General features: G+C 40.7%; 1 protein-coding gene and 1 long non-coding RNA gene across 2 annotated transcripts in view; one reads left to right on the forward strand and one right to left on the reverse strand.

Moving 5' to 3' along the window:
* Positions 1–339: 339 nt before the first annotated feature.
* LOC147153324 (uncharacterized) lies at positions 340–21,290 on the forward strand. Its single transcript, XR_015086440.1, has 3 exons — positions 340–570; positions 19,309–19,498; positions 21,027–21,290. It is a non-coding gene; the product is annotated as an uncharacterized LOC147153324 (long non-coding RNA).
* The window catches only part of mtor (mechanistic target of rapamycin kinase), an 89,676-nt gene continuing 69,737 nt past the window's right edge, over positions 2,833–22,771 (reverse strand). Inside the window, exons 40-58 of the mRNA XM_086027808.1 lie at positions 21,010–21,098; positions 20,707–20,803; positions 19,846–19,944; positions 19,621–19,743; positions 19,285–19,467; positions 18,971–19,105; positions 16,837–17,011; positions 14,301–14,436; positions 14,056–14,203; positions 10,585–10,707; positions 10,145–10,227; positions 9,995–10,067; positions 9,841–9,915; positions 9,544–9,679; positions 7,772–7,837; positions 7,613–7,693; positions 7,358–7,438; positions 5,776–5,881; positions 2,833–5,500 (exon numbers count right to left, since the gene is read on the reverse strand). Of these exons, the coding sequence (XP_085883934.1) occupies positions 5,485–5,500; positions 5,776–5,881; positions 7,358–7,438; positions 7,613–7,693; positions 7,772–7,837; positions 9,544–9,679; positions 9,841–9,915; positions 9,995–10,067; positions 10,145–10,227; positions 10,585–10,707; positions 14,056–14,203; positions 14,301–14,436; positions 16,837–17,011; positions 18,971–19,105; positions 19,285–19,467; positions 19,621–19,743; positions 19,846–19,944; positions 20,707–20,803; positions 21,010–21,098 (2,025 nt within the window). The 3' untranslated portion in view covers positions 2,833–5,484. The remainder of the gene's footprint in view (positions 5,501–5,775; positions 5,882–7,357; positions 7,439–7,612; positions 7,694–7,771; positions 7,838–9,543; positions 9,680–9,840; positions 9,916–9,994; positions 10,068–10,144; positions 10,228–10,584; positions 10,708–14,055; positions 14,204–14,300; positions 14,437–16,836; positions 17,012–18,970; positions 19,106–19,284; positions 19,468–19,620; positions 19,744–19,845; positions 19,945–20,706; positions 20,804–21,009; positions 21,099–22,771) is intronic.

Below are 22,771 nucleotides of genomic sequence, written 5' to 3' on the forward strand. Positions count from 1 at the left end.
CTACATTGAAAATCTGTGAGTCCGATTTACCAGATCAGTGATTGAAACTGACACAATTCACACTAGATTTCTGTAAATGACAATGACTTATTTTCTACAGCTATCAAAATCTAAACGAAACACACTACAATGTTCAGGAACAGAAACACAATAAAGAAATCATATGCTAAGGCAGGTTTAAATGAATGAAGAAAACGAATTTCAAAGGTTTGTGAGGAAAAGGGCATTGGGGACCGGACGACGTGAGGTTGTGTGCGTGCGGGCGTGTAATGAGCAGTGAGCTAGCGTACCAGGCTGAAATCAGCTGACTTATACCAAGTTCTACTTGATTCCCAAGTTAATTATGCGCCAATCGTATAGCCCGTTTGAGATTGCAAGCTGCACTTACAGATGTTGGTTGTCGTCGCTCAACGGGGAAGTGGAGGAAGGGTTGCCGCGAAGAGTGACGTCACAAGAGAGCAAGAAGAAGAAGAAAAGTCGAGTCCAAAAATGGAAAAAGTTCAACCAAGGAAAATTGCTCGCAACGGCTACGGGGTTCTGCGGCTCAGCACGCGGCGTGGCTCGGACCAGGTAGGCTACCCGTTTCAGAGCGCTTTGGACACTAGTAGTGATAGCCGGTCGGCTTTGCCGGGACTCTATGCTATCACCACACTTTGAGGGAGGCGGCGCACCATCTTGGGATGCGGCCGCGCTGTGCTGGCTGGCTGGCTAGCTAGCTGGTGGGGCTAGAACCGCGATCGGACCAACAAAAATTTGAAGGTCCCCACGTGTGCCGTGGTTGGTCGACGGGCGACTCAAAAGTAACAAAAAGAAGCAAATGTTCTGACCCGGGAGGGATCAGAGGGTGGCTGGTGACAGAGGAGAGTTGGTAAGCCACGCAAAAAAAAAAAAAGGGTGTGGAAAATTCACGAGTTTCCAAAAAGAGTGAAGTTGAAGAGAGCCAGGAGAGAGCATCTGTTTTCCAGGAGAGACAAAGCAAAACAAAAAAACGCCTTAAAGCTAGTAGGTACTGGCAGAGCTGGGCATTCTGCTTATGTGACAGACCTGTCCGCATATCCGCCTATGACGGGTGCTCATTTTGTAGGCGATAAACAATAGGCGGGAAACTTAAAAAAATAGTCAGGCTAGCATAGTTGGAAGAAGCCCTTTTATTCTGTCTATGTAATCATCTATTTTTGCAAAAATCCATCCATTTTTGGCCATATCAGGGGGCGGACATTTTGCCGCATTCTGTCAACTGAAAATGACATCACAGTTGCTCATGGCTCAGGTACCGACCAATCACCTGTTTTCTGAAGCTGAGCCGTGATTGGTCGTTACCTGAGCCCAGAACAACTGTGAAGTGATTTTCAGTCGACGGCAAATGGCAAAATGGCCACCTCCTGAGATGGACAAAAACGGGTTGATTTTACCAGCGTTGGGCATTTTACAAAATTTACAAACTTTAAAAATCGAGCGTCCGTTATTCGTCATCCGTCTACAGCGTGGCTACCCTTCCGTCGTCCGTCATTCGCCTTTTTTTCGGGCTTCCATCAGCGATTCCAAATGCAAACGTCAACAACGCCCCCCCTGCACCCGCTGGCCGAAAGAGTGGCTCACAGCAATTCTGCGCCATGGAAGTCTGTTCACGGCCTGGTCCCTCACTCTAATCTGTCCCACAAGCAACAACAACTCACTAATGTTCCTCGTCGCGGCCATCGATGCCTTGCAGGAAAACTTGCAGTGAGGGAGTGGATGGCGACAACAACAGCCAATTAAAAACAAAAAAAAAACAGGAGATCGAATGTTGTTTTTTTTAGCACAGCCCCCCATGTCTTGAATGCACATAGGAAAGTTGCGGAACTAAAAAAAAATAAAATCTGACGTCATGACTAAACTAGACGTTGAGTGAGGAGTATGCAAAATAGTAGGGAGATGAAAGAGGGGACTGGGTCACCAGTCCCAGAGAGTATTTTATCGTTACCATGGACTTACTTCCCACCAAAACTAGCATTGTTTTGCTGTGACCCCAGTACCAACAGTATACACAGTTGGTACACAGCTAAATCCCAACCTCAATCAAAGGAGCCTACCGGTATTTATTTACCAAGAACTATTGACTCACCTACCCCTCAACAGGCTTGGTGGCGGGTGCTGACATAACACAAACAAATTAGACGAGTGAGGAAGAACAATAGAAATGGCGGCAGTTGGCATATGAAAAGACACATTTTGTCTAATGAGGTTTTGGCAGCGGCAGGGGGAAGAGAGTGAGGCGGGAGTGAAAAGAAGAAAGAGAGGAACAGAGAGGAAAATGAGGAGGAATGGGTCGATGAGAACAGATAATCACCAGGGCTCTGTCTCAACGTGTAAAGAGTGTGACATTGCAGAGGTGAGGGAAGAGATCAATGGGCTGCATTTTGTTGATCTTTAATCCTTAACTAGCTATAAGTAATTAACCTTCAAAGGAGGATGTTGGCGATAGTGGGGGAATAACAATGAGGACATACAAAACACCAGCAATTTGGCTTTGGAATGAGGGTAAACACTGCATCACTGCTGTTAGACAAGTCATCCAATCTCATTTCTGGGCCAAATGTTCAACAACATATGCATAGTATGACAGCTAAGCTTTCCAAAGACTATTTCGTCTTTTATCTGCGGCATGATAAACGCATCCTCTATTGCCAGAGAAGATGGAGGGAGGATGGTCTTTTTAGGAGTCAGAGTGCCCTCTGTGGGCAATAAAAGAAAAACAAGAGGCAGGATAGCAGCAAATCTGTCTGACGCTAAAGTGTGCAAGGCTTCATTTTTCTTCATTCTGACCAAACGACGACCAAATGTACACAAGGACAAAGTGTGTCTGTACACATTTAATGGCACACAATGCCTATACAGTGTGTCATGATTTCAAATTTCATTCATACCATGTCATAGATTACACATTGATTTGAAATTAGTAAAAGGCTTGCCATGTTACTGAAACGTCACAGTAATACAGTACGACATGACCAGACAACCGGGTGTCTAAGAAGCATCCCGCGTCTAAAGTAAAATTGTGTTACTTGCTGCCAACATGGCCACAGTAGAAAGCTCTTAACCAGGAGTTATGCTGTTGCCGGGGGGCACGCAGTCGGTCGACCTAAATTAGGATAATCAGGTAAAAACTGAGCTTGAAATGAGCTTTTCCCCACAACACGCCATGGACAAACATCACAATGCTCCACAATGGGGTTCTGGGCTGGGGCGATTTGGCCCAAACAACAAAAGCTACACTGTGTAAAAAATATACAGTGCAAATTTGGAGTACAACCTACATTTTCGAGAGAAGGAACACTGAGTCAAGCTGGAGATTGTGATGTTAGCTTCTTGAGCTCGCTGGCTAGCTGCCATATAACAGTGTTTAAAAAGGGTTCTATCGTTTTAAATCCTGTTTAAACGAGTATGACAATACAGTTAAAATGTTACTTTAAGGGAACATATAGAAAATATTATATTATTATTATCATATTATTATTTTGGGGTTAAAGAATACCCCCCCCCCCCATTCCCTCCCCATGCTTCTTAATTATTTGCAAGTTTTCACTATTTGTGGACCACCCTATTCCAGCGAATAGCAGGGGTCCACTCTTCTGTAATTGGATCTCTGGAGTGCTTACCCGTAAATTAAACAACCAAGTAAATCTTCTGAAAATGTCTCTGTGAGTGAGCTGTTCTGCACTCCTGCCCCATTGCAACATAGAAGTGGAACAAATTTACATCATAACGAGCCCAGCACACAGTTTCTCAGCCACTGTCCAGCCAGCTAGGCTGGATGAACTTCCAGTAGAAAGAAGCACTTTGAAGCAGTGGCCGAAGAACTATCCTGACCAAAATGGGCTTAAATGTTGGCACAGTTACCACTGGGTGGCGGTGCCCCAGCTGATAGTGCCGTCATCCAATGACAGAAGGGTCGGCAGTTTGAATCCTGACTCTGACTGTCCACTGTTGAAGTGTCCTTGGGCAAGTCACTGAACCCTTATTTATGTTATGAACGTGTGCGTGAATGGGAGTCTCTGTAAAATGCTTTGGGCACTGTGATGGTAAAGCGTGATATACAGTGCGTCTCAAAGTATTCACAGCACATGACTTTTTGCAAATTTTATTTTATAGCGTCATCCCAAAATGGAATAAATTCATGTTTTTCCTCAAAATCTTACACACAACAGCACTTAATGATGTGATTTCTTTTGCCAATTAATTTAAAATGAAAAACCTAAGACATCACATGTACATAAGTATTCACAGCCTTTGCTCAATACTTTGTTCATGCATCTTTGGCAGTAATTACAGTCTTTTTTCCTCAAGTCTTTTTTGTTATGATGTAAGGATTAGGATAAGGCTAAGGATTGACACAGCTACAGTATCTTTGGGCAGTTTCGCCCCTTCATCTTTGCAGCACCACTCACACCCCGCATGGCTGTGTGCTTCGGGTTGTTGTCCTCTTGGGAGGTACATTTTCACCCCAGTCTAAGATCTTGAGCAATCTGGAGTTGTTTTTTTTACAGAGGGGGTCTGTATAAATTGCTGCATTCATATTTCCCTTAATCTTGACTAGTCTCCCAGTTCCTACATTGAAAATCCCCACAGCATGATGATGCTCCCACCATGCTTCACTGTAGGGTTGGTGTGGGTCAGGTAGTGAGCGGTGCCTGTTTTCCTCAAAACATGATGCTAAAGAGCTCAATCTTTGTCTCATCAGACCACAGAATTTCTTCCTCATGACTGCAGAGTCCTTCAGGTGCCTTTTGGCAAACTCCATGTTGGCTGCCATGTGCCTTTTTGATGCACCTGAGTTCAATTTTGAGCATTGTGGCAAAGACTGTAATTGCTTACTTTATGTACATGTGATTTCTTAGTTGTTTTTCTTTTTTTAAGATATTTGACCACCAACACCACTACTCATTTTCTTTTTAATTTTGATTTTTTCAGATATTACAGGTTGTCATTATGGGGTTTGCAACATTTGCAAGAGTGGTTGTTGATGTCCTCATCTAACTGGGCTCAAGTTAAGCATTTAGGTCTTTCTCAAATATATAAGCAGTAAAATCACCTCTATAATTCTTGAGCATTGATGTATTTCGATGAAAGCGTATCACAAAAGTTAAGACATTTGGGAGCTGTTTTAAATTCATAATAATTCATAATAAGTCTACTTCAAAAATGACTTGGACAACCAAGAGTTCATGATGATAACAGTTTGGACTATGGAACAAAGCGTTCCAGATGTTATTCTCTCAATGGGAAATTTTTCTTCTTCTTCTTCTTCTTCTTCTTCAAAAAAAAAAAAAAAAAAATCAACTTAATTGAAGTTCATCAGTGTCACAGAACCAATTGTGGTCGATTTTCAATGTGCCACTGTACAATTTTATCTAGGGAATTACTGTGTGGATGAGTTTCAGAATGTGTCTTCATAATTTAACATAGAGAAAGTTGAGTGTAAAAATGGCTTCCAAATATGATTCTTCACCAAAAGGGACACCTGAAGGGAGAGAAAAAAATTAAGTTATGAACAAGTTAGGCAAAACTGTTTTATACAGTTTATAAACACCAATGATCACACATATTTACAAGTAGCTGTTTTTTTTTTAAATAGATAAACAGGAGTGTGTTCACTTACAAGCTATATTAATTTCATTATTATGGTTGCGACAAACTATGGCAATTATCATGCAAACAATGCTACCGATTGAATTGTAAAAAAACAAACCAAAAAAAACAACAAAAACAAGCAGGTGCACAAACAGCGGTACTGACCATCCAATGTAACATTGACAAAGGTTCTCATGGGACGTGGCCTGCTTTATCAGAAGCTCTACTTGTGTTGGCACATCCAGAGTCTCGTCATGAGAGAAGTCTCGACCTGGACGGATCATAGTCATGTTTAAATGCTTCACATGTTGAATGTTGCCACATTTACTCTAAGGATGCATCTACACTACATGGCTCAAATGAACCAATTCTGTTTGCGGCACAGTGCTACACATGATTACAGCTTAAGACACAAATGCATGACATTAAATAGAGAAGGTTCTGATCATATGTGGACAAATATCAGTTATAAATGACTGTATACAGTATATCGGCCATAAAAACGTTGGGTTAAGCAGACAGTTCATATACAGTGGGTGCGGAAAAAAATTTCACTTCTGTGTCATTGCAGCCATTTGCCAAAATCAAAAAAGTTCATTTTATGTGTCAATGTACACTCAGCACCCCATCTTGACAGAAAAAATCAGAAATGTAGAATTTTTTGCATATGCAAATGGCTGCAATGACACAGAAAGTGAAACATTTCAAGTGGTCTGAATACTTTCCGTACCTACTGTACTGTATATTCTTAAGACTTCAGCAAAATGTGTCAGTCAGCCATCGCTGCCTCTTTCTAATGTTTGTTTAATTCCATGTTTGCGCTGCCCAACACTGTGTATAGTTGTTTTCCTGCATTTTGGAGAAATAATAAATTAAATAAATGGAGGCATGTTGCTATCAGGTATGGTCTATCACTTAAATCTGAATTGAATATTGAGTCCTGCTGACTAGTGAATTCATCAAATAAAGTGTAGCTATGGAGAAAATCCAGCAATTGGCTTTTTCTCTAACTGTGACTCTACACAAGACATAAAAAACAAATCAATTAGGAAAAATGGTGATACACATGGTCAGATAGCTCCCTAGATCATATACATCAGGGGTCTTCAATCCTGTTCCTTGAGGGCCGGTGTCCTGTCTGTTTGCTCCTTGCTGCAACGCACCTGATTTAAATTGTCAGATAATGGGCAAGATCTGCAGAAGCTGGATAACGATCTTGATCATTTGAATCAGGTGTGTGTTGCAGCAGGGAGAGATGGAAAACAGGCAAGACGTCGGCCCTTGAGGAACAGGATTGAAGACCCCTGATATACATGGATGACAAAATTATGGAGCAGTGGCCTTAGCATCTACGAAAAGGCTATCATTAAAGATGGCTTTTCTCTTGGAAGTCTGTGCGTGAACGTCGTTATGTCTGTGTCACTTAATGGCGATAATTATTGTATTTTTTATTTCGAAAGAGAGACATTTATTTATCTTGACACTGTCATTTGAGGAAAGTACTATTTGAGGAAGTATCAAAGCTAATTCTCATCTTTGTCTGATGGCCTTGATTGCCACCACTAACAATATCAAATCTATAGAGATGGAAACTGGACCATGGGGTTTTTATTTCTTTGCATGTTCCATTTAACATTGAGAGTGCTTTATCATTTATGATGTGCATTGTGACCATAAGAAACTAGAACAAATGCAATATTTGCCATGTGGAACCCGGAGCTTACTGGTTGAAGGCTGCATAATTTACCTGTAAGTTTATCTCGCACTCTGTTGATAATTTGAATGGCTTTCTTGTTGAGGGCTTCGGGTTGCACCAAGCCATCTCCAACTGAAACAGACAAAGTGTTGCTGACTAGACACTTGTAAATTAAAATCTCAGACTCTTGCAAAGGTATCAAAGTGTTATTCCATTGTGGGTAAGGAGAGGCCAGAAGTGTGCTTGTTCAACAGTAAAAACAAGAGCAAGCACAACAAATAATGCGTGAAAAGACAGAGAACTCACTGAAAGAGTGAATGGATTCAGGCACTGTGGTCCCTGCTTTCTTGTGCGTGGTCTCACCCATTTCTATTCCCTCAAGGGCTTCTGTGTAAGAGGACAGTACACTGTCAGCTGGGATGGGAGGACATCTTTGTACAACATCAAGCAACACCGGTGACTCACCTACAGACTGACCCGCCGTGTATGAGTCTGTCCTGGTGCGTGAGCGCTTGTTGCCTTTTGTGTTAGCTGGGGGGCAAATCAGGTCACGTTTGTTAGCGATGACGACGACAACTTCGCCTTGTTTTTTTTTTTGTTTGCTGTGAATTCGACTTCTAATTCAAAACGCAGTAATGTGCAGTCATTATTACACTACATACGGTTAGTTGTGGAGCTTTGACCTGTATTTACAGAAAGAAGCAAAGTGCAAAATCGAAAAGTCAAATTTTCACATTGATACATTTCCTTTCAAATCCACTCTTAATTTTTTTTTTTTTTACAGGGCTACAGAACAAAAGAGGTAGATCTTCCTAGAATTTTTTTTTACATTTAAAGAAAGAGCCTAATTTACAGTAACCAGGTGGGTAAGGATACACTTCATTGCGTATGCGATTGACCAATTCCAAGTACATCACTCATTTTCTGATAACTGATCTTTTTCTGTTCAACATCTGTTCTGTTGCTTGGAATGACCTTGAAAATGGAAGGAAAAGTAGAAATTCATACTTTAAATGCTTTGTGTCATGACGATGCCTGCTGGCCTTCCATTAAACCGCCTACATACTGTTCCTTCGTCCCGCCATGCAGTTGAAAGACATTATTTCATAAAGTAATAATGTGTCATTTTATCACAGACAGAGAAAATGGTCACACTGAGCCAGACTGCAGCAGAGACACATCAAATCCACATGATATACTATGACACAATTCTCCCTGCCAGCTGACAGCACATTGCTATTTGTGATATTGGTCGGGCAAAGAGTTAGATTTTTTTTCTTGAGTCTAGTATGAGATAACTACAAATTACTTACGAATAGGTATGTAACGATTCACTCAGGCCCTGATTTCATTCGAATCGCTTTCCAGTTCCAGATTTTCGATTCAATTCGATTTTTTAAACATCTCTACCATGCTTGTCTCTGTGCGCTAGTTTGGTGCTGCAGCCATCCACAATACGCATTGATGTTCGGCACAAGCGTATAATTTGAACTAACACATTCAAAATGTGGTATCTGGAATGCAAAAAACTTTAAAGATTAGGAGGAACATATTTTTTTTAGCACTCTAAATTTGTATATTCTAATGACCTAGGTATGTTATGCCTTTTGTTAGGTGTTGCATTTTAGTACTTGTGAGTGCTGAGATGTCCAAGTTCATAATAAGCAAGGCTCGGTGCGACTCAAATTGATTATTCAATTCGATTAATCAATTTAATTTTTTTTGCATGGATGCATACTTTCGTTTAAATTGCTTTTGAATCGATTTTCGATTCATTGTTACATAGCTACTTATGAATGTTGTTTTTTTTCGTCTGAAACGTTAGACTAGGTACTCTATGAACATGATTGGGATGTTCAAAGGACTGCTCATGCTGTTGTGTGTAGTGGTTTGTGCCAACCGTAGTAGCATTCATTAAAAAAAAAGCAACAAGAAGGTGGTTTTTTTTCTTTTCTTAGTGTGCTTCATTTTTGCATCTATAAGCATGGCGCTTAAATGACTTGCCGAAAAGATCATCGTGTCTCATCTTTTCAAAAGGACTTTCTCCCAGAAGCTGCGTGGCTTGCCAATATTCATTTGAGCAATTTCCATCTCTTGTCAATTTATCTCACATTATTTCAGTTCCACTGTGCATTTTTGTTCCTTTAATGCAACTTTTACCTACGTAGGCACGTGCTGATTACGGCGTTCTTAAAAACAAGGAGGACCACGTTAAACTGTCCAAAATGGGTCCTTACTGTCCATGAGTCTCCAGTTGAGCAGCGGGTCGTAGACGAAGGCCTCCAGCACGGCCATGACACTGTCTCTGTGCTCCCTCAGCACTTCCATCACCGTGTGGCATGTGATACGGTAGTTACCATCCAAGCCCGTCACCTTGCACACAGGCCAGAACACATAACTTACTGGCCGCAACCACAATACTTGTGCACAATCACAGTTTTCTCCCAGGATGAATAAATTCTTGTTAAGTCCAGCATTTGCGACAAAAGCCTAACGACTGATGTCAACACAGAGTAAAATGTGGTGCCAGTTACCTCCATGGCATTGGTCAGCATCCTTGTCAATCTGAAGGGAATCTTTTCAGGAAACTTTTCTCTAGTCATGGCAACCTGATCAATGTAATCCTGGTTAATCTTGGGCCAAATAATTGTATGATGCGTGTGTGTCACAAAAATAATTTCCTCTTACCTCAAAGCAATCTCCAAAGTCAATATGGAGGATCTTTCCACTTAACCGATCCAACATCAAGTTGGAAGGATGTCTGTGAAGAATATAAGCAAAATGTCCTTATGAACAATGTTATGTAATGACAACTTCCATATAGTTGATGAGTCCAACCTGTCGCCCAGTCCCAAGATGTAGCCGACCATTGACATCACAGCCAAGGAGCGAGTATAATTCGTCCTCCTGTCAAACCACACCTTGAGAAGAGATAATTATTAGGTTACAAAATGAGAGGTGGAAGACTACAAGATAAAAGGCTATTTTTTTCCAACACAATCTCTGCAAATTTGAATAAGGTACATCAATGTAATTAAACATTGCTGGTATAGGGCTACCTAATAAAGTGAGGTACAGTTCCTTCAATGACACTTTCCTTGCCCTACAACAGTTATTTATCGTACGCTTTCTTATTTTAGATTTGAGATGTTTTTGCCAAGTGTCCTTGACATTTTACCCTTGAACCACTGAACTGTGAGGACGGATGCTGAAAAGATCAAGTACACTCATTCATCCTTGCCGGTGCTGCAAAGAAAGAAAGAAGTAGAGCACCTCACCTCAGAACTGGGACTCTTTAGCCACAAGAGCTTCGCCAGGTCATCTCCGGCCGTGTTGTTGACAGCATGCTCAAACACCTCCACTTTCTCCATCAGCGTCAAGTGGTCATAGTCAGGCGCCATCTGGAAGAAAAACAGCCCATTGCATTACTTTTGTTTTTACATATTCAGCCTTGATATTCCGTTGGCAAGGACTCCAGTACACCAACATCGTTGTAGAGAACAGAAACCAATGCAACATATTAAAAATATTAAGAGTAATTATTGCAAACAAAAAATAAAAACCATACAAAAACATTAGTAAAGGGATTACAAACCACTAGGCATTATAGATTAATAGATTATTTAGTAAGAGGTGAAAATAGATTAAGTATGGCATTGCTAGGCCACCTTGGCGCTATGGTAGCCATGAAAGCCAGCCTTGGATCTACCCGGAAACATGCTGGTCAGTGGGGTTCTGGTGAAGTTAGGTGGACCAATCATTCACGTGGTGGTAATATAATGATTACAGAAACACTCAAGAAAAATATCCAGTAAGGTTTAGAATTGGAAGACATCTCCCCTGAGACAAGCATGACGCTGGACCAGCTGACTGCAATTCTCACAACCAAACACATCACAAGGATCTTGGGATAGCAATACAATGTGCTAAAATGGTAAAGAAAAATTACAATCTACCATCAATAAGTCTCAGCGAAACAAGATGGACTCACTGAGGTAGAACCCAACGTTCCTGCAGCAAAACAAGTCAGCAATTCAATTCAATTTTGCGGCCTAACTCCTATTTCATATTAATCACATTGCCTTGTTTCAACTAGTGAGTCTGCATAGAAAATATTCTTGAAAAAAATAATGTTTGGGTTGAGTTGCACTTTAACAAAGCAAGAAATACAATATGTGGAACTTCCAAAATAGGTCAAGATAACATGGGAAAGGAGCAAATCATGGGCAACACTGTCAAGGGGAAATGGAAGCAATGGCGAACAATTAACAGCTTTCTTTGCTTTTTCACAACTTGGTAAGACGAAGGAATGTGTTCCCTCACAAAGTGGTTCCCAAAACCACAGGGGTCACCCCAATCATAAAACAGAAAATGACATTGCTCACATTTGCATTTGGAAAAAAATTCCAAACAAACCTTGAATATGACAAGTGTATTTTTGTTGTTGTTGCTAATACAGTTATGTACTAATCACGACCCTCCTCATAGGAAACCTCAGGTTAAAAAAAATACAAACAACAACAACAACAAAAACAGCACAACGTTCAATGTCAGCCTCCTCCGGTCCCAAAACATCAGAGAGAAAGTCCAACCTATTCCAACAGCTCAGTCAACCGGAAGAAGAACAGATAGTGGCAAACAACTGAGAGGGCTTGGCTAGAGGCATATGGGAAAAATACCAGAGAGTTAGGGAATGAATATCAGGGGACACTCTGCAGAAACTGCAAACTCAGGAAAAAAAGTGAAGGACACCCTCAACAATAGCCACTAAAGCAAACACATAGCTTGAATACTCCCTAGTTAAGTGAAAAGGAGCATCAAGAAAGACAAAAGAGCGCTCATCAGTAACCTTACAACCCAGGCAAAGACATAGCCAACAAAACACATACAACAACATCACACGGATGTTAACAGACACAAATACAAAAACAGACAGGCCAAAATCAGACAAGGAAGGAAAAACACTCACAAGGAAGAAAAATTAAGCTCAGGGGCAAAACACTTTACAAACACACAATAATCAAGATAAAAAAGGATATAAAACAACCGAAGGATCCCAAAGCACCTTGTCCGGACGGAATACCCCCAGAAGCCATCAAAGCAGACCCACAAACGGCAACAGCACTACCCAGCTATTCTGTTGAAGAAAAAAGCGGCTATGCTGAAGGGTACCAAGTGAAACTTCCCAAAAAGGAAACCTCAAGGACCGGAAAAAAACCTTCTGGGTGTGATGCATACATCTGTGCAGGGAAGATTCTAAGCAGGATTATTCTAGATCAGCTCTCCGAAGAAACAAAAGAAAAACAACAACTAGCTAGTTTCCGATAAGTCAGATCCTGCACCGACCGCATCGTCATCCTTCGCATCATCAGCAGGCCCTGGAATACACACATCTGTCCACCTCGTCTTCATCAACTTTGACTAGGTATACAATTAAATAATACCTTTGATTCCATGACATTCATGTTTTAACAAACATGCTAGCAAAATAAAATCATATTAAAGGCATACTATTGGATGGATTTTCTCAATGTTTGAATGCTTCACTCTATTGGCTGGAACTAGATGCTGGTTTGTGGTAATTGACTATTTGTTCATTATATATCATAATCATTGGGACATTATATTGTTGCAAAATTGCTTTCAATTCCTTTTATACATTTTCTCAAGAAAATCCTGCTGTATGTATACCACAGCTATGGATTTGCTTGATACAGCTTGCTTAATTGAGCATGTCTGATGCAGGCACGTTTAATTAGCAAGGAGCAATTAAGGAACCCAAATGTATCTTCGTTTAAGAGGGATTGGTCTTCATTAGAGAACAAATGAATGTAAATAGGATCTTGTGTTTGGATGAATCTATTTGAAATGTAACGTTCAACAGTTGATGCCTTATTTGAAAACTGTCATTTTAAAACAACAGATGGCAGAAACAGCGGCTGGGCCATGTGTTTGCTTAATTAAACATAAATCTGCATTGTACAAAATGAAGGATAATTTGTTGTACACGTTTGCCCCTCAGTGTTGTTCTCTGAATTAAAGGACCAGTATGTGGGTGTTAGGGGCAAATGCGAAAAACAAATCAATGCAGACTGTAGTTCGACACACTGGTGATGCCACAATGCTTTTTGGAGTGTGATTAAAAAAAAAAACTTTAAAATTATCATGTTTTTCAGTAGCTATGCTTTTAGGAGGTTAAGGGCACAGTCAATAAGGGTACTTTAGCATGACTGTTACAATGGGAACATCTGCATATATTACATAAGAGTGATGAATCATCAGTTGGTGCGCAGATCCGGTATGGTATGATTAAAATTTCCCTGGCACCTTTTCTGAAGTTGACTGATAACAGCTCACAGGTTGCAAGTAAATTGTTACCACCACTTTGGATAATTTGTCATTCAGTCCTTTGAAAGACACTATACATACACAGATATTATTATTATTATTATTACTTATTGTCAGGTGCGTTTAAGATATCTGCTTTTTTTAAACTTAAAATTAAATGATGTCAAATGTGGAATTAATTGCAAATGATGGGAGTTTCAAAATGTTTAAAACTGGCTTTTGAATTGAAACTAGAAGTAAAACGACACTCAGTGCAGAACCCTGTCAAGACAGAATTGGATCACATAAATCCTTACATCATTTGATTTTTCCCTAAACGTTCACTGAGAAACTCCTGAAAAAAGCCGCCAACGTCAGCAAACTTGAAACCCATTCTTACTGCTTAGGCAGTGGTTACATACCCTGAGCATGATGCGATGTTCAATGTTCAGCAGTATCTTTTTCTTTTCTCTGTAGTCTCTAATGAGAGCATGCAGGGTGTCACAGTGGGGAACCCAGCCAATCAGCCCTGAGTTTGTGGACAAAGGGATCACTGCGTAGCGCTGGATGCTAACGAGTGTAACACATGAAGGGTAAAGATTAGTCATTCGGTCAGTGTAGGCTTTGCAACAAAGATGCTATTGTACGTACACGGCAGTTAGCCTACCTGAGGTTCTTGCGCAAAGATGCGGGGTCGTTTGCCAGCAGTGTGTTGACCAGACCAAAAAGTTGCATGACTCTCTCATCCTGCCTGAGGTCCTCATGGCCCTTTAACAGGAACATGAACTCATGGCCGTTGCTGCCTGCAAAGGGAGCCAGAAAAAAAAAAAAAATTGACACTGTCACCTGAGAGGAAGACGGAATCATTCTTCAACTGCCTGTTTATGTTCATGTCTTTTAGGAAAACATGATGGACATTCTACAGTGAATATTACTAGAGTTCTATGAGGGATCATTGGGATCATTTTAAGAGTCAGGCAGTTTGAAAGCGTGACTGTATTATTGTGGTCTCACAAAGAGTAACTTGAACTCAAGCTTTAATGATATTAAATTTGTATAGTTATTTGCTCCTCCAGACCGTCAAAGCAATGCAATGCGTCTCCCCTCGCCAGAGAGGTCTGACAGTAAATCTAGGAGCCCCGTAGCGGGTGACAGGTCTTAATCTGATGTCTTGCTCCAGAGGTCAGTTGATTTATTGCCTTTCATCTTTTACAGCCCATGTTGTGTATCACTGATGGCGAAACATGAGAACAGGGTACGACACTGCCCAGTGGAAAGTGGGAGGTAAAGTGAACCATTTGTGATTAATAGCAGCGTGATTTGGCTTCGAGACAAGGTGACTTTACGGTGGCGTGACACTTTGAAAGGCCTTTCGGTGTTATATTTCATACCATATAGCACAGAAAATGGGAAAGTGTCACTGTTATTTATTCCTAGATTCCTGGTTTATGTGTGAATGAAAATTTTCATCACTACTATCATGGAACATGGAAATTGTCTAACAATTTGTCGTGCAATTTTGGTTGACCCCTTTGGAATCCAATTTTCCAATAAGAAATAATGGAAATAGAAATTCCACGGTTAAACTATGGCCATCTTAAAGCATTAACTGCGCAGGCAGTTTTTAAGCAACATTTGAACATTTGTAACTGTAATAAACGTGTAAAATAACTCGACCAACATAAAGATACTGCACAATACTGGCTATTAACTTCGATGAGTAACTAATGTGCAGAAGGAAATGACTGATTTGGTAGGCGAGACTCTTGACATGGAAACGATCACCTTGGGCTTTATATTCCAGTTATCTTTCAATTTCAATTTGTTGTGGACTTTCGCTGTTCGCAGCTGAGCTTGGTCCATGTACAGTACACCGCAAAAAGTGGGAGATGACTGTATTATTATCGTCATTGTAGTGAGCAGCCATGACAAAGATAACCATCTTCCTAAATTGTGATAAGCTTCATATGCTTCTGTGGATGACTTGAGGCCAGTGGTCATTCACAATAAACCCATCATGCAGGTCCGTTCTTATAAGGGAGTCCATATTGATGATACTCTCAGCTGGAGGGCTCATGTGGAGTGTTTCTGCCAGAGACTGTACTTTCTGCGCAGACAGAGTGTTTGGCGTTGAGCAGAAGTTCATGTTGATGTTTTATAATGCCGTACTGGAGAGTACTACAGTATAAGGTACGGAATTACAGCCTGGTACGGCAACCTACTGTATCTGTCCATCTTAAGACAGATTCATCACCTATCATATCACGCCATGAAAATTATGGGCATTTAAATCACCCTTCTCTCAAGACTATTTATGAACAATTCATTATGGCTCAAAAAGTACTGTCTGATCAAAATTGCATTCTTTACCCACAGTATCAGCTTCTTCCTTCTGGCAAGAGATTTAGAGTTCCTTGGAGCCGACTGAGCAGTTACATTCTTTCATTCCTACATCTATTAAGATCATGAATGCAAATACGTATGTAGGTTAATGTGTACCGTACTGAAATTGTTTAGTTATTCCGGGACTGTGTTTTTTTTTTTTTTTAAATCACCCTTGATGTGGGTCTAACATGTTCTTGGTGTGATGTGTGTTGCCCTGGTGTGTATATGATGATGCCGACTGTAAACTGTAGGATTAGTTGAGTGTCCATGACAAATTTCCCTTTGGGGACAAAGTGTATGAAATGAAATGAATGAAATTTTGGAGTCTATGGTTCTCATCACATTTTTCTCGTTATGACATTACTGGTGCCCTTCTATGGCGGCATAACATAACATTCCAGCCACCCCCCCAACCAAAAAGCCGGAGAAAAATTCAAACACACATATGAAGTTATTTCTTTACTGACTTCAACTGAGCTGATGTCTCACAAAATATGCGGAGGTCTGCCGCAATTTAACGCAAGGGACCGGTTCAAATTCGAAATTTTTCCGCAATTTTAAACGGGGGGGAGGATTCCCAGAGAATTAAAAAAAATAAATACTAATTTTAATTAGGCTAAAGATTAAATTTACTGTAGTTCTACAGTAGGTTTGTGTGTGTGTGTGTGTGTGTGTGTGTGTGTGTGTATATAAGTTATGTGTGGTTTGACATCTGTGTTTATACAAATGTAATACCGTTCATTTAAAAGTCAACGTTAAGTCAAAGCTGTTTTCCTAACCTGACAATCAGACTAAAGCAAAGAGCTAATAATGCTTACCCATAATGGTGAGTTTACGTGGGCGCTGCTTGGAGGTGATAACCTGCAGGGAGGGCGCGATGGACTGGATGCGAATGATGGGCTGGTTGGGGTCATAGGTGCCTGGGACAGCAAGTTCCAGGTCACGGCACATCAGCAATTTAGGAGAAACATACTGCAGCTCCAGTGAAGTAAGCTGCATGGAATTTTGATAGGAGCAGTTAATGAGATGGTCTGATGATGCAGCAAATGAAGCACATTTTTGTGCCAAAGGGGAAAATAAAGCCGCACTGGTTAGCATCTGCCTCACAGCGTAGAGGTTGTGGGTTCAAATCCGGGCTCCGGCCTTCCTGTGTGGGGTTTGCATATTCTGCCCGTGCTTGCGTGGGTTTTCTTCGGGTACACCGGTTTCCTCCCACATTTCAAAAACATGCATGGTAGGGTAATTGAAGACTATAAATTGTCTTATCCATTTGTGCCCCGTGATTGGTTGGTAAACAGTTCAGGGCGTACCCCGCCTCATGGCAAAAGTCAGCTGGGATAGGCTCCTTCACACCTGCGCCCTTTTGAGGATGCAGCTACCTAACTGCCAGCAGCAAGTGCCCACCTGGCAACAGTTTCTGAATGCCGTTGCGTTGCTTTACTTTCTTCTTTTTCAATGATGTGGACATAGGCTAGTATTTTGCAATTCACTCTCTATATTTAAAGGAAGAGGATGTGCCTTTAATTGTATGTTGAGGTCTTTTTCATTCATGGTCCATGTATAAAATAAGAAGGTATCCTGCCTGACGTTGCACTTAAAAGTTGTGTTCATAAAATCCAAACAGACATATTTGACATTTTGAGTAGAATGTTTTTCATTGATTCATGTATTTATTAATGATATAATCGATTTTATTAATTAATTAATTTAGTGCCATAGTAGTATACTGGTACGTAGCTGCACTTATTTTTTTTTTCCACTTAAAGCTGCACTTTTTCCACTTACTGATCTGCGTCCACCAATGAGGCATGCATATGTGAGTTATTTAAAGGCTTGTTATGGTTCTGAAAGCTGATGTAAGGTAATTTCATCATCAACCTGCATTTGCAGCTTGGAGGTACTCCAAAGAGGATTTATTTCTGTTAATACCCAGTGGGCATATACTTGCAGCCTTCTTGAGCACGTTCTTGTGTTGCTGAGTATTTCATAATGTCGCAGCATGTTGAGCTGCACCATGGCATAATGTGAATTAACTCAAGTCAAGTGCCTCTCTCAAAACTGTTGTCATCTCATTTATACTTTTTTGTCATTCCGACTGAAGATTTTTGGTCAACTGTTTCGATGTGAAGTATTCCGATCTGCCCTTTATATTTGCCGCTACATTAATCAGAACAGCCGTTTTACAGCCATGCGACAGGGCGAGATCGATGTCAACATCACATAATTCATTAAGGTGGCATTCATTTGTCTATTTAGCACAGTAGTTGTGATTGTTTTTGCACTTTTATGAAAGCAACAATTTGATGTAAACACGGTTTCCCATCACAAATGAGCTCTGGTAAGACGCTGGCATTTTCAAGCGCGTAAACGACGATGTCAATATGTTATTCCTATTGGACTGTTCACATGACATGTTTGTTTGGATTGGCAAAAGGAACATAGCACTGCTGTGAATCCAAATGAAATTTCCTTTGGATCAGGCCTTTTTATTCCAACTGAGCTGTGTATATGGAGCATTTTCATCACGTTTGCTCATTCCTTTTCATTCTAATCATGTAACCATGTAAACCCGGCTAATGTGAGGTTCTTGAGGCATGACGTTTACCAGTGCTCTTCAACAAAACGAGTACACATTCTTAGTCATATTGCGCACATAAATATTAAGCCAGGTTTTCAACAAACGGTTCAGTTCAGTTGACCGTGATGGCACAGATTGGAATGGTAGATCCTGATTTGGCTTGTGAGTGTACTGTAGGTGGGATAGTAATAGCCTGGCCACCCGAGTAAATACTGTAACATTATAGCAGCGCAACACAGCATAATCCATTTAGCAAAGAAAAGGAAGGGCACACAATGATAATCACTGTTAAGTGGGGTTTCCCTGATTCATTGTAAGAGTTGAGGAAGTTAGCATTTGTGTGAAGACATTTGTGTTGGTGCAGCTTTGCTTACCTGTGGCAATTGTTTGGAGATGCGTCTGAAGACGTGATAGTAAAGGTCCCAGGCCTGGGTCAAGTCCTTCACATTTCCAGAGCGCATGTACTTCCTGCACCAATCCTGAGCCTCCATCAGGTCTCTGCCATAGGCCTTCAGCATGAATTAAAACATGTGATTTAGTCCTTAAATGTTCCTTAATGAATCATCTTAGATGAGAATGCTTTCATTTTAATGGGGCGCATTACATTTTGTTGTCATAAGGACACAACTAGGTCTGTACTTTTATGTGTTTGAATGAAGAGGACAGATGTAATCTGCCAGACACACACCTGATTAAAAGAGGTCTCTTTCAGGGTCTGCGGCCCCCTCTCCATCATGGCGTGTAGAGGTTCCAGGACAGCAAACATGCCCTTGACATTGCGCTCCCCAAAGTAGAGACGTGAAGCCTCCTCCAGTCCCTCGTGCCACATCTCATGCCACAAGATGGCAACTCGGATGAGCTCCTCACTAACCTGGATAAAGGACACAAAACCATATAACAAAGTATGACTCATACCACAAAAATAACCGGTTGTCATTAAACAGCTTACACCAAAAATTATTATGAAGATGATCTCACAATTTATGAATACATAGTATAAGTATAATGACAATCATGTCCATACCATGATGGCTTGCTGGACCAGAGTGTTGCAGTGTTCACACATGTTTTTCAGGATTTTGTTTGCAGCATTGTGGCGAGCTGTGGTGGTAGACTTTGAGGCCACAGTAAGTGGGTAGATTAATGCCTGGGGATGAGCGGTTCATAGTTAATCAGTGGTTAGTGCTTTAGATATTGTTAAAGGGAAAAAAAAGGCGGAGCCCATTGAGCAGTAGAAGTGCAAACCTACTTGTGGATGATATCGCCCAATGTCTGTTAGCAACTGGTGGATGAGGCGACCCACCAGAGGACGAGGAGTATCAATCCGAGCAATGAGCTGTGGGATCACCTAAATAGCAAAATTAAAGATGAGCACTAAAATTGCAGATCTCCACCAAAGGCTTTAAATCATTTTCACCTAATAAGTAGCCTATAACAAATAACTTGAGCTGAAAAGTTGACAGAGAAAATGTGTCTGAAAATGTACGAAATTCCTTATTAAATTTAATTGCTGGAAAATGTCTCATATTGATCAGGTCAAGACGAAACTCATATACATGAAGGTAGATTCCTACCCAACCGCCTCCCCCCGCCCCAATGCATTTCAATGGGCGGCAATTATATGTGGATTTTTGCTATTCGCTATCTCTATCTCCCGCAAATAGCGGGGTCGATTGCAGCTGAAATCAAACTTTTTCACAAATTACTCATTACTATTATCGTTCAAAGTTCAAAATCAAAAAAAGGGAGTCCTCAAGTCAGCTACAGGCCAGCAGGTCACCAGTGTGAGGTGCAAGCAAAGAACTTCACATCGCAAAATAACCTACTGCAGTTCCTAATTGATCGCTTATCGGCCATAATATTACAAAAAAGATAGATGACTATATGCACCAAAATTTAGAATATTGCTCTATCAGTACTTTTTTTCCTCACCTGATTATTAAAATACAACACTAACGTAATTAAAAATTAATATAATGAATGAAACACAAACAAGCATACGATAAACTAATGAACAGAAAATACATTGGTGATTGATCAAGTATAGCTATGAAAAAATGTTCTTGTTCTGGGCATCAATTGATGACAATAGTGTGTATGCAAGTTTTACCTGCAGCCAAGTATCTATTTGGATGGTCTTGATGCCTTCCACCAGAGCCTCATTTACTTCAGGCCAATGGCCATAGTCAAACCACAAAGTCAGAACCCTAAAAAGCACAATAATAAAACAGATTGTGAGAATAAGCAGTCTAGAACATGAATGGATGAAGACACAAGAGCTCTCCTAGTTATTACAGACCCAACTAAGAGTAGGGGAACAACCAACCACTAGAGGTCCTCTTAAACCTACATAAGTCTCGCGATGAACTTTTGCTTTGACAATTCATGGCAGTACTGGAACTATTTGACTCACCTGAGTGTGTCTTGCAGGTTGTTTCCTCTGGATAAAGAAATGGAGCGGAAGAATCCTTGAACAGCAGGAACCGTGTACAGAAGCAATGTCTTTGAGAGAGAAAAAAAAACACATAGAGGAACATGGTATATCTGGAATTATTATTTGAGCATTCCGATAAATCTTTCTCACAATGATTGAGTGTTAAAAAGCTGTTGGTACTTAATCATGTGGTGATGTTGATTAATCATTCCTTGCTTGAAATAATGGAGTGCACTACAGAGGAGATATACCATACTTAAGGGTCGGGTCATACATCCCCTCACACTAGAACTGTCCAGTCAAGTCTTTGAGTACGGACTGCTCAGATGAAAGGTGAAACATCTTCTAAGGCAGACTGAGTAGTTACGATGTGATTGATTCGATGCCCTGACAAGACAAACACCTGGTTGAATGAAAATTTTTACAGGCCATTAAAAATATTTGAAAAAGTATAAATTACCCAATTGACATGTTTAATTTCTTACATAGTCAAGCTAGGAAATCTGAAATCTTGACGGCGAAAGTTTTTTTTTTAGGGGGGGTGTACTTTGATAGTTGTACGACATTATTATTAGCGTGTTCATGTGTGAATGTTGCTGCTGTGACAATTGAATTTAATTGATGAATAAAGTACCATATTTATCCATATCTGTATTATAAGTCTGTAGTCTTGATTTCTCTAGGATGAGTGGTTTTGCCATGTGTGGCTGTCAGAATGACAAAAATGTACAGCTGCCAGCCATGTGATGCAACTAAATCAATTTTGGCATAGATTTGTGGTTGTGGGTCTGATTTCCTTTGACGCTTTTCAGTCAGCAAGCCGCATATTAAGTACAGTCTTGCATAAAGCAGCTTATTTGCGTGAGTATTCCAGTGACAATGATGAACTCACTATGTTGTCAACACGATGTGAAGGTCGACAGCCACACTTTCATCTTCACTGTGCCACAATGGTGTTATTTATCTGCATATGTTTTGCAAATCTTGACCCCAAATTGTTCAAATAAGGCAGTTAAGACTCACATCAAAGCAGAACTGAAAATAGACTCAACAATCAGTTCTAGACAATGGACAAAATTCTTAATTATTATACTTAAAAAAAATAAAAATAAAAAAATCCTTCAGTTCCATTGGATTTACTTAATTCCCACATTTACATTGGTTTTGCATGATTAAAAAGGGGTAAAGTAACATATCATTTGAATCTTTTTGAGTAACTGAAAGTGAAGTGCTTTTTTTTTTTGTTCAGTGTACCTACTGCCGGGTGCAGTGGACTGTGGTATGACCTTAAGTAGGGTTGGGCACCTAGAACCCGGAATCAAGTGGAACCGGGTCCATCATCCGTTCAGATTTTAGAATGTCGGTGCTAAGTTTCCTTGTTAACCGCGCAGAAGAGCTACGAACGAAGTATGACCGATTAAAAAAAAAATACAAAAATAAACAAAAATTTAAAAAGTGTGTGCGCGCAGCCCCGGGCTCCTGCCGCCAAAGCTACGTCGCAATAGCACGGAAGCTCGCCCCCACTCGAGCTGCTGTGGTCCTCTCAGTCAGCCCCTTCACTCCCTTCGTACCGGCCGGCAAGCATGGGCCGCAGCGTCGGCGACTCTGGGCGTACGCCCTTCACGGGGTCGGTGATTCGAACCGGGCCGGCCCGGCTGGCTCATTCGGCCGACACCTAGCCATAGAACTGACACGATGCAGCTTATACATGTTATACATTAATGGCCACATTAAGCCGCCG

Source organism: Filicampus tigris, chromosome 1 (genome assembly GCF_054856515.1).
Source record: "Filicampus tigris isolate MCC_2025a chromosome 1, RoL_Ftig_1.0, whole genome shotgun sequence".
NCBI lineage: Eukaryota > Metazoa > Chordata > Actinopteri > Syngnathiformes > Syngnathidae > Filicampus > Filicampus tigris.